The 17,994-nt window shown below is 40.7% G+C and overlaps 1 protein-coding gene across 1 annotated transcript in view; it reads left to right on the top strand.

Annotated features, from left to right (window-relative positions):
- The window catches only part of KDM4B (lysine demethylase 4B), a 731,006-nt gene that overhangs the window by 215,903 nt on the left and 497,109 nt on the right, over window positions 1–17,994 (top strand). Inside the window, exons 6-8 of the mRNA XM_068233805.1 lie at window positions 15,046–15,149; window positions 15,834–15,971; window positions 16,059–16,249. Of these exons, the coding sequence (XP_068089906.1) occupies window positions 15,046–15,149; window positions 15,834–15,971; window positions 16,059–16,249 (433 nt within the window). The remainder of the gene's footprint in view (window positions 1–15,045; window positions 15,150–15,833; window positions 15,972–16,058; window positions 16,250–17,994) is intronic.

Raw genomic sequence — 17,994 nt, 5'->3', positions numbered from 1 at the left:
TTCCTATTTATGTGAAATGCTGTCTATTAATGGGCCTCATGACTGCTGAATTTTTCATGTTGTGAGGGGCCTCATGATTGCTGAATTTGTCATGTTGGGGGCCTCACGATTGCTGACTGAGACTATGTGAAAAGCTGTATCATTTATATGAGACAATAACATTAAACTTACTTTTTTAACTTTTTATTCACAGAATAAAACTTGGGGATTCTAAAAAAAAAAAAAAAAAAATCGAATACATAATTTTCAGGAGTAGAATAGATATTATTTATCTCAACAGTTTATTTTCAACTTGGGTTCACTATAATGTTAATGTATGATTTAAAATGCTATTATTTAGTTTAAATTGCTGTGTTGGCACTTTTGCGATAGACAAGTGACGTTTGGTTTGCAGTTTGGCACTTGGTCTACAAAACGTTCACCAACACTGCGCTAGATATGCCACCTTTAAAGGATACCCGAAGTGACCTGTGGCATGATGAGATAGACGTGTTTGTACAGTGCCAAGCACACAAATAACTGCTGTGTTCCTTTTTTCTTTCTCTGTCTGAAAGAGTTAAATATCAGGTTTGTAAGTGGGTGATTCAGTCCTGACAGAAAGTGACTACAGTGTGAGTCTCACTGATAAGAAATTCCAACTATAAAACACTTTCCTAGCAGAAAATGGCTTCTGAGAGTAGGAAAGAGATAAAAATGGGAATTTATTATCAATTAGTGTCACACTGTTGTCACTTCCTGTCTAAGTTAGGACTGAGTCAGCCACTTACATACCTGATCTTTAACGCTTTCAGGCAGAGAAAGAAAAAAAGGATCACAGCATAGTTATTTGTGTGCTAGGCCCTGTACTTACACATGTCTATCTCATCATGTCACATGTCACTTTGGGTATCCTTTAATTACTTGACAAGAAAACCACCAAATATTTTTAAAAGCCCAAAGATACCCTATGCTACTTATTCCTTTTTTTTATCCTAATCCAAGAAATGTTTATGGGCTATGCTAGCTGGGAAGGCTGGGTGTCCCCAAACTGGCATATACTTTGAGATATGGTATGGGGGGGAGCAGTTCCAAATTTTTTCCTTACTGCCTTCCAGGTTGCCCAAGTATCCATCATAATTTTGCTCTATTTAAGACACTCGGTAAGATGTTTTTTAGGGTGTGTGCAAAATCGCAAGAGATGTCCAGGGTTCTAGGTAGGGCTCCTCCAATAACACACTTGAAAAGGTGCTGGTGTACATCACCCAATCTGTATGAGCCGAAACAGGCATGCTTGATTGTATGAATGCACATCAGGCACTTTGAGGCCGTCGAGTCCTTTGTCAATTTTAGTTTGGGTAGAGCTACTCTTGTTTTCGTCCTGCCCATAGATACTTGGTGATCTGTTTGTTTAGTTCTTGTAGATCCTTATGTTTAAGTAACAGGAGTATGGTCTGGAGGGAATAGAGAATTCTGCCAGATGTGAGACCTGGGGGTTTTAGACCCAAAAGGGGAACCTTTGGGAGCTTAGGTACTTGCGAGCGAATGAAAGAATAGATTACTTGATATACCCTAATCCATAATCTGCGCATTCTAGGGCAAGACCACCACACGTGTAGAAAGGTACCCCTTTGGCCGCATGCTCTGAAACATAATCCCTTATTGGAGGGGCAGAATTTCTCAATACGGTCTGGAGTCAAGTACCAGCGCAAAAGTACTTTATATTAGGTCTCTACTAAAGAGGAGCTTATAGAGAGACCAGGGGTATCCCTCTACACGTGCCGCAGATCGTCAATATAAAAATGGTTGTTGAGGTCTCGCTCCCATTTTAAGATGTATTGTGGCTTAGGAAGATTAGGGGGAGAAATTATGTTTTTATAGAGTAGAGAAATAAGACCTGGGGGCACCGGGCTCGTGGCACAGATATTCTCAAAGCATGTTCTGGAAAGCAGTGACCCACAGGACTTAATATGCTTATTGATAAAATGGGAAATCTGGAGGAAGCGAAATAATTCCTTGTTTGGTAATTGCTTATGCTCTTTAAGGGAAGAGAGTGATTTGAGGGCTGTATCATTTACTAGACTGTATATTATTGTTAGATCATTTTGTTGCCATCATTTAAAGGCAGATGGGCTATGCAACCCTGGGGTAAAATCCGGGTGACTTAGAAAAGATAAAAATGGAAGGTGGGGGGAGATGAGTTTATCTTTTAACCTAGACTGGCTCCAGACACGTAGGGAGTGAGGCATTATTGAGTTTTTGATAAATTTACATTGCGCAGGTGTGAGCCAGAGAGGGTTGCAAATGGATATGGGTGAACATGGCGAACTCTCTATATCGCACCATACTGGAATGTGACTCTCTTCACGCCATAGTGTTAGTTGAGCAATCTGCGCGGACTTAAGTATAACGATATGTTGGGTACCCCCAGGCCTCTATTCACACGTAACCTATAAAGGGTCTCTCGAGATACTCGGGACCAGAGTTCTTCCATATAAAGGAGAGTAAAGTTGATTGTATTTTCTTTAGAAAAGAGGAGGGTAGAGGGACTGGCAATACTCTAAATGCGTACAAAAATTTCAGCAATATAGTCATTTTAATCGCTGTTAACTGACCCAGCCAGGAGATTGTGTATTCCCAGCACTCCAATAGTTGCGAGACCTCCGAAAATAGTCTAGGATAGTTAGCCTCAAAGAGGGTGTTGTATGAATTAGTCAGGTAAATGCCTAAGTATTTTAGCTTATGGGGTTCCCACTTGAATTCAAACGAGTTTTGTAGGTCGTGCAATATTTCCGGAGGCAATGTGATATTTAATGCCGTAGATTTAAGTCTATTTATTTTTAATCCAGACATATCTTCAAAGGTCAAAAAAAATGTCAGCTAAATTAGATAGGGATTCCCGGGGGCTTGTTAGAGTTAAAATTACGTCATCTGCGTACATACATCTTTTTATGATGCCTGTCAGCCAATTTGATCCCATGTATGTCTTCATGCCGGTTAATTAAGAGGGCCAACGGTTCCATAATAAGGGCGAATAGCAATGGGGACAGTGGGCACCCTTGACGGGTGCCTCTGCCATTGGGGAAAGCAGAGGATTTAAACCCACTGTACTTGATAAAGGAGCTAGGGGAAGAGTATAGGGCCTTGAGCCATTTTAAGAAATTAGGACCAAAGCCCCAAGTGGCTAGCAGAGTAAACAGATACTCCCATGATACCGTATCAAAAGCTTTTTGTATATCAAGATATAATAGCATCATGGGAGTATCTGTGATCGACGCCGAGGAGATCAAACGTAGAAGTCTTCTTACGTTATTGCCTGCTTGACGCTGTGGCATGAAGCCCACCTGGTCCCGCCCAATTATATCCTCAATACCTCTGCTAAGCCTAGTGGCTAACACTTTAGCTAAAAATTTTATGTCAATATTCAGTAATGAAATAGTCCTATAATTAGTCCACAATGTATGGTAAGAGTCCGGTTTAGTAATCATGCTTATGTTCGCTAGTAAGGTTTCTGATCCAGGTTTTTCCCCAAGCAATAATTTGTTAAATGCTTTAGTCAGTGGGGTAGAAAGGATATTTGCTATTTTTTTATAATATAGGGCAAGGAAGCCGTCAGGGTCCGGGACCTTATTGATCTTGGAGGATTGTATTGAGATAAAAACAGGGAACACCAAGAGCCCCAATAGTGTAATATGTACTGGTAAATGGTTACTAGATAGAGTAAATATTAATACTCACAAACCAGGGTTACCATTAGGCAACCACTGTAAAGGCAGGTGGGGAGATTTTCCTGACCCCACTCAGGAATAAAAAGTCGCTCTCTGTAGGTGAGAAAAAGGGGGTTCAACCCTTCACCCAGCGTGGACTCAATATTATGCAGGAGAACAGAGGCGCCAAAAGGATAAAAGGAAGCTAAATGAGCTTAAAAACCAAATTCTTGGTAAATAGAGGAGGTAGTGGTGGACTTGCCCTCCTCCAAGTAGACACACGACTGTAGTAAAGACAGTCAATATATTTTATTTATGAACTTCAAATATGCAAGGTGTTTCGCAGGTTTGATCCCGCATCATCAGGCAATAACTACGGAGCAATAGCTGTAAACAGAGATAATTGGCTCATAACCCATGTGTAGTCATACAGTCATTAATTAGATAAAAAAATAATATATATAAACTTATAACTATAAATATCAAACATTAGAGGTGAAATGGGTATTAAAAGGGGGGGAGGGGGGGTGATTGGGATAAAGACAGTGGAAAAGGTAATTATGAGCAGTGATGAGCAAAACAGTCAATATATTTTATTGATGAACTCCAAATATGCAACGCGTTTCGCAGGTTTGATCCAGCTTCATCAGGCAATAACTACGGAGCAATAACTGTAAACAGAGATAATTGGCTCATAACCCATGTGTAGTCATACAGTCATTAATTATCTAAAAAATAAAATATATATAAACTTATAACTATAAATAAATATCAAACATTAGAGGTGAAATGGGTATTAAAAAGTAGGGGTGATTGGGATAAAGACAGTGGAAAAGGCAATTGTGAACAGTGATGAGCAAAACTGTTAATATTCTTTTCGCATAAATTGTTGCAAAAATAATGTTTCATTCAGTTTTCGAGCAAACATTTCTGGGGAAAAAATCCCGTTATCTTGCGCGGTTTTCGCGTACATTGCAAATTTCCATGAAAAAAATCTGCTCTTTCGGGCTAGAATAAAAATAATCTTTAAGATGTGATTCTATTGTGGCAATAATGGCAGGGTCAGATAACAGCGACTGATTGAGAGACCAATGAGGCTCAGAAGGTTTAACAAGTAAGGAGGAAAAAGATACAAATATTGCTTTGTGATCTGACCATGATATAGGCTTCAGTTCTGCATTAATCAGGTTAATAAGAAAATTAGTGTATATAAAACCGTGATCGATACAAGACTGCGTATTATGTGGGTGCGAATAGAAAGTGAATCCTTTTTTTATTGGGGTGCATTTCTCTCTAGCAATCCACCAGGGAATTTGACTGAATAAGGTCCTTAAACTGTTTGGCATTACATACCTCTGAAGATGTTGATCTGAGGTGAGAGGGATTATCTCTATCCAGGTGGGGACGCAAGACAAGATTAGAATCGCCACATAGTAGTAATGTGCCAGCCGCGTGGTTACTCACAGCATCCATAAGGTGGAGCAAGAATGGTAGTTGCTCAGAGTTAGGAGCATAGTATGAAGCAATTGTGACTGCCACATCCTGTATTGCACCCACTAAAATGAGATACCTTCCATCAGGGTCTTTGATCTCTTTGTTACATATAAAATTAACTGATCTTCTGAAGGCGACGAGGACACCCCTTTATTTTGTCTTAGCATTGACCATATAGAATTGGGGAAAAGTACTATGAAGGTATTTAGGAGTATAGCTTATAGGGAGGTGTGTTTCCTGCAGGCACACAATATCCGCGTGTGCAACTCGGAAGGAGGTGAAGGCTTTAGAGAGCTTCACAGGGGAATTAAAGCCCTGAACATTTAGGGATAATACGTTAAGAGACATGTGACTGTGATTTGAGAACGGAACATACGATATTTCCTGTATTAGATTTTAAGGGTGGAGGAGAGACGGAGTGGCAAAGGGTTAGTAGAAAAAGATAGAGAAGAGAGGGAAAGGAACAAATCAGAAAGAGGAGGAAGTTCCTAAAGTAGGGTATCCTCAGATAGAAGGGTGGATACTGAAAAGCATCCATTTGCTCCTGTGGGATGCCAGCCATGTGACATTCGTCTGTTGCTGATGGTGTTGCATAAGGGGTCGGGAGAAGCTAATCGTAAAACTTGATTTAAAGAGGAACTCCAGTGAAAATAATGTAATAAAAAAGTGCTTCATTTTTACAATTATTATGTATAAATGATTTAGTCAGTGTTTGCTCATTGTAAAATCTTTCCTCTCCCAGATTCACATTCTGACATGTATTACATGGTGACATTGTTACTGTGGGCAGGTTATGTAGCTGTTTCTAGCTGTTCTGGCTGTTACAGACAGCTGTAAACAGCCATTTCCTGTCTGTGAACATTGTTACATTGTGGCAGTTTGCCCAGAGTACCGCGGTACTCAGAGCTTCTTGTGGGAGGAGTTTCAGCACAAAATCAGTCACACAGTGCCCCCTGATGGTCTGTTTGTGAAAAACATTCTATTTCTCATGTAAAAGGGGGTATCAGCTACTGATTGGGATAAAGTTCAATTCTTGGTTGGAGTTTCTCTTTAAACCACTACTACACCGGTAGTTGAAAAGTGTATTTTGGCTGAAGGAAGCATATTTCTTACCATTAACCCATACTGCACAACATTTAGAGGTTCCAGGTTGGTCTTAACCAGATTATGTTTAATTTAGTGCATATTAAATGCCCAAAGGGCCCGGGATAGGATCCCAGCCCCCCCGTCCCCCGGGGCATCATACAGTCGGAGAATGCTGCAGTGGCGGACCCGGACCGGTAGATCGTTTCCGGGCCGGCATGCATAACATTGTCGCAATCATGCGCACCCTCGGGGGGCGGGGGACACAATACCCCAATTAGTAACATGAGTGGTTAAGCAATATATATACAGATAAACATACAGTTATCTCATAGAGCAATTGCATATAGTAAACTTTAAATTCTAAATGCCCGGGATGCACCCCCAGCCCCCCGGGGGTGACCCACAATCGGAAAATGCTGCAGTGACGGCCCTGAACAGACACTCTGCAATCAGGACGACATGCATAACATTGTCACAGTTGCGGACGCCCATGGGGCAGGGGAAACCAACCCAAACCCCTGCCGTGATCGGACTAGCGTTTTGCACATGAATGAGCATAACAAGCTTAGCGGATTGGTAGCCTGCCCCCCCCCCCCCCCCCCCCCCCAGGCCAACCCGCATGGAGAATGCTGCAGTGGCGGGCAGGACCATGCAATTGCGGTCCTGGCGGCATACAGAACGTTATCATCAGTGCGGGTGTCCAAGGGGGGCAGGGGAAGCAGGCCTGCCTCTATGACCGAAAGAACTGCTCAAAGAGAGTGTAAAAAATGCTCGTTTAGAGCTCCAACTAGGAGGGTAGAGGGAGGCCGGCAAATTAATCATTCAGGTTTGAATTATACTTGTGATAAATTTGGGTAATCCAAGCCTCGACTTGTGACCCTCTATATAGTGCAATAACAAACCTCTCAAGGGCTTGGAGAGAACTCTGACTCGTTCAACCAACCCCTCTGGTGCGCCCTGCCAAAGGGACACTCGCACACAGCCCGCCATAAATAATGGCTAGGCGGAACACATGTCCCCATCGCGGGCGCCCCTGGCGAGCAGGGGAGCCGCCCTCATAGACATACACTGCAAAAGCATGACGATAACACTCTGCAAAAAAAACAAAACAGTGCTCTAGTACTTTCGCTGATAAAACTGAACGTAAATATATTCATCAACAGTATGCACAGATAATCAATAACTCATTTAAGCAATAAATGAACATATAAACCTAACACGTCGAGTACACGCCATTGTGATTTCAATAGGATTGTCAATTAGGAGATAACTAGTCATGAGAAAAATAACCACTGCAATTATAAACTGCATTAACAAGAGCTTGAAAGCAGGGGTCCGGGTAAAGCTGGATCGTAGTGTGCAACCATAGCATATAAAGTTAGCTAAGATGGCTACGAATACTTATGGCAGGCGTATGAGCTCTAGGATAAGAGTGCACTGATAATGTCGGATAGCTGGATTGCTGCCATAACAAGATCGGATTAAAGAAAGTAACATAACTGGCATTTTAACAAATAGCACTATCAAATAAACCATGTGAAAAAAGGCAACAGTGTGCAAAAAAAAAAAAAAAAAAAAAAAAAAGGTTCAAATGCGTCCGTCCAGGCTTCGGCAACAGACGTGGATGCTACCCCCCACACGTGGGAAGGGACCGATACACAGTACCTTAAGTATTGCCAATAGTAAAGTCTGGGACATGCAATACTGACTATAAAGTCTTAGAATTGCTCAATTTGAGCTGCACAAAACCTGTGCATTGCTAGTGAACGTTAGGCCAGGAAATCACTAGGGCCTAAGTGTCCAGGGGAGAAAAGAAAACCATATACTACAGTGTCTGTCTTGAGGGTCTGTCAGTAGGTTTCCATGTTCACCTTTAATGGCCTCTATATGGGAACTAGTGCTAGCTCCTTTGAGGATATTACTGAGAAGCTTACCTATTTAATTACCGTATCTAAGATACCTCAAATCAGTGTACGATTTGGTGGTATTAACCAGGGCTGTGGAGTCGGAGTCGTGGAGTCGGAGTCGTGGAGTCGGGCAATTTTGGGTGCCTGGAGTCGGAGTCGGGAAAAAATGCACCGACTCCGACTCCTAATGAATTTGTAACTGTAATTAAAATAGAAAATATGATAAAATGTTCTATTTCTCAGATAATAGTCATTAAAAATAATGTATATATACAGTAATAGCTATGCTTAGTCCACAAAAATGAAATAAACCAATCAAAATTAGTTACTTGTGCTGCTTCAATAAAGCAGTCCCCGTATTTTTAAGGTCAGATATACATATCTGATTGTGACTGTATATATGATGTGTGCACAGGAATCTCTTATATATACTAAATAACATCTATGCTGTAAGAATAAAGCCTGATGTGTAGCTGTGTCACTAATAGAGATGGTCAACGAGATGGAAATAATTCTGCATTGATGCTGATTTATGCAAATGTATGCACTCCCTTTGCTGATGAAATCAAATAATTTGATATGTTATTAAAATTTGGTTTGGTGACTACAAATTAAAGGGTAACTGAGACGGATGAAAAGTAAAGTTTTATACATACCTGGGGCTTCCTCCAGCCCCCTTCAGGCTAATCAGTGCCTCGCTGTCCTCCACCACCCGGATCTTCTGCTATGAGTCCTGGTAATTCAGCCAGTTAGCGCTGTCCGGCCGCATGCCGCTCCCACAGCCAGGAACATTCTGCACCTGCGCAATAGTGCTGCACAGGTGTAGTATGCTCCTGGCGGCGGAGTGTGTGCATGCGCACTACGCCTGACTGGCTCAAGTACCTGGACTCATAGCAGAAGATCCAGGTGGTGGAGGAGGACAACGAGGGACTGATTATCCTGAAGGCGGCTGGAGGAAGCCCCAGGTATGTATAAAACTTTAATTTCATCTGTCTCAGGTTTACTTTGTTACACAGTAGTACTATACTCTACATATGCACTCCCCCCAGAGCTGCAGGGAATCCACTGAGAATGCTGTGCACATTGAACACAGAGGTGTTATCTGTCACCCATAAACCTTGTTCAGATTGTGCATGAAGAATGTGTAATAGAGGAAGAATCTCTTTATTCCCCTGCAGAGTACCTGCACATCATTCTTACATGTACCCACACTTACATTGCCTAGGACCTGATAGATGTTCTTTGTTCCGGTTTGTACCTTTTACAAGTACTCTTACCAAGGACTAGTTTTAGTCTAAAGGGAATAAATATAGTAGTCTACATATCCTTCTCACTTCAATTGTCTTGTAAAATTCCTAAGCGTTGGCAGTTAAGAGACGAATTTCATGTTACATACTTTTAATCAACAAAATTGTAATATGCAAATTAGAGGAGTCGGAGTCGGTGGAATCCTAAACTGAGGAGTCGGAGTCGGTGGATTTTTGGACCGACTCCACATCGTTACTGCTGCCCTATATTGCTCCTGATTGTTCTTTTTCTGTCCCACTGTGTACCCCACAATACTACCCCTCAATACTGGTTTTGCTGCTTCCTAAAACAATATTGGCTTTTGCATGTGTACCCTGTTGTCTTCCATATATTCAAACCACCGTTAACTCAGGAGCCCAGCAATCTTCTCATCTCCATATAGGCAGGTAGAGAAGCGACATAGTATATCTGACTCCCTCAGTGTAGATTCCCGTAATTCCAGCTGGACAGGTGAATGGTCAGATATAACCATGTCTAAAATTTCAATAGATTTGACTTTAATCACTAATGGAATAGAGACCAGCATTAAGTCTAGGCGGGCCCACATATCGTGTGGTTTGGAGTAAAATGAGAATAGTCTGTGATATGGGTGGGACATCTCCACACATAAGTCAATTGTTCACTTTCTGTAAAAATCATTTTTTTTTTTCATTTTGGTATGAGGAGGCTAATGTACAATTCAAGGTTCTATCCTCTGTGGAACTCATAATTAAAGGCGCATCCCTCCTCGGCCTTCAGTCTCCCAGCCACTCGGAAACTGTTAGATGGCGAAACCGCCGTCGAATTACCTTGTACAGTGCTGCGATCTACAGATAGTGTCACTCGTCTGTCCCCTCCAGGGGATCAGAGGTGATCGGCTGTCATAGGCTGAAGCCTATGAAAGCCGATCACAGTGATTGGCTGGTGGGTTTAGTATAAAAAAAAAAAAAAGCAAAAATAAAAAAAAAAAAATAGAAAAAAAAATAGAAAAAAAAATAATCCAAACGCTGGGGAAGCGATCAGACCCCACCAACAGAGAGCTCTGTTGGTGGGGAGAAAAAAAGGGGGGGTGGGATCACTTGTCTCCTGAGTTGTGCGGCCCTGCAGCTAGGCCTTAAAGCTGCAGTGGCCAATTTCAAGAAAAATGGCCTGGACTTTAGGGGGGTTTAACACTGCGGTCCTCGAGCGGTTAAGGACCATGTTGTTAAAGCCACTTAGTGACCAGGCCATTTTTTTTACAATTCTACACTGCACAGCTTTATTGGTTTATTGCTCGGTCATACAACTTAACTTATCACCCAAACAAATTTTATCTCCTTTTCTTGTCACTAATACAGTTTTCTTTTGGTGCTATTTGATTGCTGCTGCAATTTTTAGTTTTTTATTATATTCATCAAAAAAGACAGGCATTTTGTAAAAAAAATATTTTTAACTTTCTGTGGTAAAATTTTTCAAATACAGTACAATTTCTATACAAGTTTTTGTCAAGATTTATTGTGCTACATGTCTTTGATAAAAAATAAATCCAACAAGTGTATATTTATTAGTTTTGGTCAAAGTTATAGTGTTTACAAACTATGGTGCAAAAAAGTAAATTTATGCAGTTTGAATCAGCTCGGACTTTTCTGAGCACCGGTCATGTTTCTTGAGGTGCTAGAATGCCAGGATAGTATAAATACCCCCCAAATGACCCCATTTTGGATAGGAGACACCCCAAGGTATTCACAGAGGGGCATGGTGAGTTCATAGAAGATTTTATTTTTGTCACAAGTTAGCAGAAAATGACACTGTGACAGAAACGAAAAAAAAGTTTCCATTTTGCTACCTTGTGACAAAAAAATTAAATCTGCCATGGACTCACCATGCCCCTCATTGAATTCCTTGGGGTGTCTACTTTTCAAAATTGGGTCACTTGTGGGGTACTTGTACTGCCCTGGCTTTTTTTTGGGGGGGGGGGGGGTGCTAAATTGTGAGCACCCTCTGTAAAGCCTAAAGGTGCTCATTGGACTTTGGGCCCCTTCGAAAAAAAAGTGCTAGGCAGCAAAAAAAAAGTGTCACGGATGTGGTATCGCCGTACTCAGGAGAGGTAGTATAATGTGTTTTGTGGTGTCTTTTCACGCATACCCATGCTGGGTGGGAAAAATATCTCTGTAAAGACAACGTTTTCGATTTTTTTGTTTTGTTTTGTTATTTTTATTTAATTTTTTTTTTACACTAAATTGTCCATTTGCAGAGATATTTCTCCGACCCAGCATGGGTATGTGTGGAATGACACCCCAAAACACGTTATACTACTTCTCCTGAGTACGGTGATACCACGTGTGCTACATTGCAGCCTAGCTGTGTAAGGGGGCCCAAAGGCTTGAGTACCTTTAGGATTTCACAGGCTATTTTTATTCATTTGGTTTCCAGACTACTCTTCACGGTTTAGGGTACCTAAAATTACATGACAGTATAGGAACCCCACAAGTGACCCCATTTTGGAAAGACACCGAAAGGTATTCCGTGAGGGGTATGGTGAGTTCACAGAAGATTTTATTTTTTGTCACAAGTTAGTGGAAATTGATTTTTTTTCTTTTTTCTCTCAAAGTGTCATTTTCCACTAACTCGTAACAAAAAAAAAAACTTCTATGAACTCACCTTACCCCTCACAGAGTACCTTGGGGAGTCTTCTTTCCAGAATGGGGTCACTTGTGGGGTTCCTATACTGCCCTGGCATTTTGGGGGCCCTAAACTGTGAGGAGTAGTCTGGAAAACCACATGAGTAAAAACGACCTGGTAAATCCTAAAGGTACTCATTGGACTTTGGGCCCCTTTCCACAGCTAGGCTGCAAAAAAGTGTCACACGTGGTATCGCGGTACTCAGGAGAAGTAGTACAATGTGTTTTGGGGTGTCTTTTCACACATACCCATCCTGTGTGGGAGAAATATCTCTGTAAATGATACTTTTTTTCGATACGGATAGATATATATATACATATAGAATTTTATTTTTATTTTTTACACAAAGTTGTCATTTACAGAGATATTTCCCCCACCCTGCATGAGTATCTGTGGAAAGACACCCCATAACACATTATACTACTTCTCCTGAGTACGGTGATACCATGTGTGACACTTTTTTGCAGCCTAGCTGTGCAAAGGGGCCCAAAGTCCAATGAGCACCTTCAGACTTTACAGGGGTGCTCACAATTTAACCCCCTCAAAAAATGCTAGGGCAGTAAACACACCCCACAAATGACCCCATTTTTGGAAAGAAGACGTCCCAAGGTATTCCATGAGGGGCATAGTAAGTTCACAGAAAATTGTATTTTTTGTCAAAAGCTAGCGGAAAATGAGACTGTGAGAAAAAAATCAAAAAAAATCTAATTCTGCTATCTTGTGACAAAAAATAAAATCCTTCTATAAACTCCCCATGCCCCTCAGCGAATATCTTGGGGTGTCTTCTTTCCAAAATGGGGTCATTTGTGGGGTCTGTCCTGGCATTTTAGGGTTGTCGCAATCATTACATGTATGGACCAGTATTAGGAGTTTCTGCTATACTTCTTATATTGGGCATACAGGTAGTGCACTTTTTTTTCCATAAAAGGAAAAATGAACGGCAAAGATTCGATCATTAGCTTTGATCAATGTGGATGAAAAATATCTGCCAAAAAATGTGCCTTATTTCTTCTATCCTATAAGTTCATATACCTGTTCTAATGAGGTCTGGATTACTGCAGCCTTTTCTAGTTGCACTGTCTGTGTAATATATCGAGCCAGAGAGGAATGCACTGCCTCTGCTGTGATAGGGAGAAGCTATGAACGCCTCCTGCACGCCCCCTGCAGGCTCTGTTTGGGTGCTTTTTTTTATCCTTTACTGACAGGTCTCTGCTCTGTTTTCTGAGTTTGTGAGGCTGAGGGGGGAAGGAGCTGCTGCCTGTCACATTCTAATCCCAGACTGGAGTGCAGATATTTCCCTATGCAATAAAAACTTGTAGTATACTGTAACATGATATATATATATATATATATATATATATATATATATATATATATATATATATATATATATATATATATATATATATATATATACACACAAACATCACTTCCTGGTTAGTGGCCATGTTTTATTAGTAAACATTGCCTAAAACTGGCGATTAAAAGCCAGGGTCGTGGCCGAGAGCGGTGGAAACCAAAAAGGGATCCAGGAGATCACAGTGACTCGATTGTTATGTTTTTTATGCATGTTCCTAATTTTCCCCTATTGACTGTAATGTAATCGCATAATTCCACTTAATTCAAAATGTTGCGACACAAATTCCTAATTATGATTTGGAATGCGGAATTCAAATTCCAAATTTGGAATAAAGCAAAATTTGATTTCTCATCCCTATTTATTCACCCTCAGTAACTGAATCTGAAATAAGTTTTCTCACTACTGTAATTGCTGCAATGCATATAGTAAACTAGGATGAATTAAAGAGGAACTCCAGTGAAAATAATGTAGTAAAAAAAGTGCTTCATTTTTACAATAATTATGTATAAATGATTTAGTCAGTGTTTGCTCATTGTAAAATCTTTCCTCTCCCTGATTTGCATTCTGACATGTATTACATGGTGACATTTTTACTGTGGGCAGGTTATGTAGCTGCTCCTAGCTGTTTTGGCTGTTAGAGACAGCTGTAAGCAGCTATTTCCTGTATGTGAACATTGTTACATTGTGGCAGTTTGCCCAGAGTACCGCGGTACTCAGAGCTTCTTGTGGGAGGGGTTTCAGCACAAAATCAGTCACACAGCGCCCCCTGATGGTCTGTTTGTGAAAATCATTATATTTCTCATGTAAAAGGTGGCATCAGCTACTGATTGGGATGAAGTTCAATTCTAGGTTGGAGTTTCTCTTTAACACAAGTTTGGTTATGAGCCACCTAGGTTGTCAGTTCCTTTATTTTCTTAAGTGGAGATATGGAGCAATTTTAAAGTGTATGTTTAAGCTGGTGTTTTACCCATTGTAGGCCATTAGGAGGCGGCCTGGTGATGCGCTGATCCACCTTTTGCGCAATTTTCAATTTTCGATTTTACTTGGTAGCGCACCCAGGCTATGCATATGCATAGATTAGCATTTAGTTAGTGTTAGGTCCCCTCCCATGTGAGGATGACTTCTCCGCAGTGGGAGGGATGAGTACTTAACAAGTTGCATGCAAGCTGTTACAGGAAACCAACATCCTCCAGTGGTAGACAGGTCATGTGTATGCTAGGTGTGTATTTTATCCCACAAGTGGGGCTTGCACTCTCTTGCAGGTAGGCACTTATCTGTTTTTAAGTAGCGCTGTTTATTTCCTTGCCTTTTACCCTGTTATGAAAGCTGTGTTTAAATTGTTCAGTCCCATGTATTCTCTATGGAGTTGTAAAGTGATTAAATTTAATTAGAGTGCTGACTATAACTTCTGAACCGGTAACTATTTTGGCAGAATAAGCAGTTTGCCTATTCTCCATCATTTTATAGATCAGTAAATACACTTCTGTACAGCAAATTTCTTAGATGTTTGTGTCTGCTTTACCCAGTGTACATATTTTCCCCACCCACAAAATATTTCTTCCCATAGGATTTTTTCCTGGCAGTTCTCAAGGGTGTGATGCTTTCCTCAGGCACAAAATGACTTTGATTTCCCCTTCCATTCTGAAGAAATATGGAATTCCTTTTGATCGTGTGAGTCTGGTTTTAAGTTTAAAAAAGAAAATGTTCTGATCTTGTTGCACTGACCTTATAATCTATAGTGAGGGCTAGTTCACACCAAAACAGGAAGTACACTTTGACCTAAAAGTAAACGGCTTGTGGCAAAAAACGCTTTGAAAATCGCTCTGTTCAGCAATTTTTAAAGCGATTTTACAGTTCTCCTATAATTTACATCAACATTTCTCACACCTGTCCTCATGACTCCCCAATGGTGCATGTTTTTATTTATTTATTGTATTTATAAAGCGCCAACATATTACGCAGCAACTTGCAATTTGCAGGCAACCTCACCTATGAACAGGTGGGGTAATTAGTTTCTCAGCTATGTGGATTCCATGTAGCTGAGACACTAATTGCCCAACCTGTGCATAGATGAGGTTGCCTGTAAAACCTGCACTATTGTGGAGTCACGACGACAGGTTTGAGAAACACTGCTTTACACTGCGGTGTAATTGCCTTCAAAATGCTGCAGGACCTGCGTTTGCGTTTTGGGAAAAAAATCATATTGCTCTACAGTGAACTAGGCCATAGAAACACATTAACCAAGTGCAGTTAAAAATGATTGCGCTTTTGAAAGTGCTCAAAAGCGCTTTTGGTGTGAACCAGTCCTTATTAAAATATTACACTTACTTACATGTTCATTATCTTCTTGAACAGATCACACAGGAAGCTGGTGAGTTTATGATAACATTTCCATATGGCTATCATGCAGGATTTAACCATGGATTTAACTGCGCAGAGTCCACTAATTTTGCCACATTGCGCTGGATTGATTATGGTAAAATGGCAACACAGGTAGGTTTTTATTTATTTTTTGCCACTTTACTGTATTAATATCAAGCAACCTGCTATCAATTTATACCTCTACATTTCTTCTTTTAGTGTACATGTCGGAAAGACATGGTAAAAATCTCTATGGATGTCTTTGTAAAATACCTACAGCCTGATCGCTATGAATTGTGGAAACAGGGGAAAGATATCACTAGCCTAGACCATCTAAAACCAACTGTTTTAACAAGTCCAGAATTAGAGGCTTGGATGGAGAGAAAAGCTCAGGGAAAAGTAGGCCGCAGGTATGTGTATCTAAAATTTTAAAGCAAAAAGATGTGCATAAATGTCAAAATTAGATGTTAAAGATATTTGTACACATATAATGGATAATAAGATCTTTTCTACTATCCGTTTTCTTAATTGTGGTCTGTAGACTTTCCTTATTCATGTTTTCAATCTGTCATGGAAGAAGTTTATGTCTTGCATTTGCCCACCTCAGTATATTTGAATAAATCCTTAGTGTATTTCAGATGAATATTGATTCCCCTAAAACATTGGTCCTACTTCAAAATGCAATCCTGAATTTCTAAATTAAAACAATAAACACCATATGACTGCATGGGCATGAAATTCACATGCTTTCCACACATGAAGTTCTAAGCATCAGTTTTATGTTTTACAGGAAAAGCTTTTCTAAGTTAATTCAAGACTGGTGCCCACTAATTAACACACAATGCACCTTCCAATCCGATCTGAACTGAACAATTGTTTCTAAGCTGTCTAATCTGTTTCTGCTCGATAAAGGGATCAATTTAGTGGAATTATAATTGGAAAATCAATCCCTTTATCAATCGGGAGCAGTTTGGACATGTACACACCATACAACCTCTCATCAGATTAGCCATTAATCGGAAGGGAAATTGCAACATGTGTTCCTGGCATGTGTAAACACCCCCCCACATACACACACACACACACACACGCTCTAAACCCGCAGATGAACTCTGGTCCCAGTCATTTTCGTGTACCTACCTCTCACTCTAGATTGTAAGCCTTCAGCAGGGTCCTCCTCCTTATGTCTCCTACCTGTTCACACACCTCCATTACCGTACACTCGTCCTATGGATCTGAGTGAACTTGACTGGCTTAACCTCCATGCTTCCCTCCAGTGACTGACTAAGCATTACCGTGTACTCATAATGTGCTACGTGATCTGGTTTGCATGTATTCTTCTATTGCCTTATTGCTGTATGTCGCCCCTAAATATTGTCTAGTACTGGGGATGTATCTGGCTATCTATACTGGTGGGGAGGCTAAAACATGGGATGTATTTGGCTATCTATGCTGGGGGGGGCTAACACTGGGGCACACCTGGTTATCTCTACTGGAAGGGGACCTAATACTGGGGGCACATCTAGCTTCCTATAGAAGGGGCATATTAGGGGCGCAAGTGGATTCCCATACTGGGGGTGCACCTAATGGTAGGGGCACATCTTGCCATGTATGTAATAAATATTTGTTGGTTGTTATGGGTAACAGCACTACACTTTTGTTTGGCACCATATCACAGAACTTGTGATAACCTAACACTTGTCACAGAAACCGCAAAGGAGATAGAACTGTTAGACATCTTCAAAGTTTAAGGAGTTTATTCAGCAAAACAGATACAAAGGTGTGTTCATCAGCAATCTTCATTACATGTTTGTTCCCTCAGCGAAGCAATCAATTTGTAGTAAGTCCTCTTAAGCGGAACACATGGAACATGCTCTTGGTCCATCCCTTGTGAATAGACCAGGCTTTATCTTACGAACATCTATGCTACGTTGTTGAAAGACAGCACTTGGCTATATACAGCATACGGATAAATGACGTTAAAAGAAGTTAGGAAGTGAATAGAATTAAAGTGGAAGCGCTTTCCCCTAGACAGTCTGTTCCTTATAAACAGTTAATCAAGAGTTAACCCTGGACTCCACCCCCAATGGGTGGAGTCCTCTTTCAGTCGTCTCCTCAGTCTGCCATAGGCTAGCAAAATCATGTGATAGCATGA

This window comes from Hyperolius riggenbachi, chromosome 1, assembly GCF_040937935.1.
Source record: "Hyperolius riggenbachi isolate aHypRig1 chromosome 1, aHypRig1.pri, whole genome shotgun sequence".
NCBI lineage: Eukaryota > Metazoa > Chordata > Amphibia > Anura > Hyperoliidae > Hyperolius > Hyperolius riggenbachi.
This window is presented reverse-complemented; position numbering and strand designations above follow the sequence as displayed.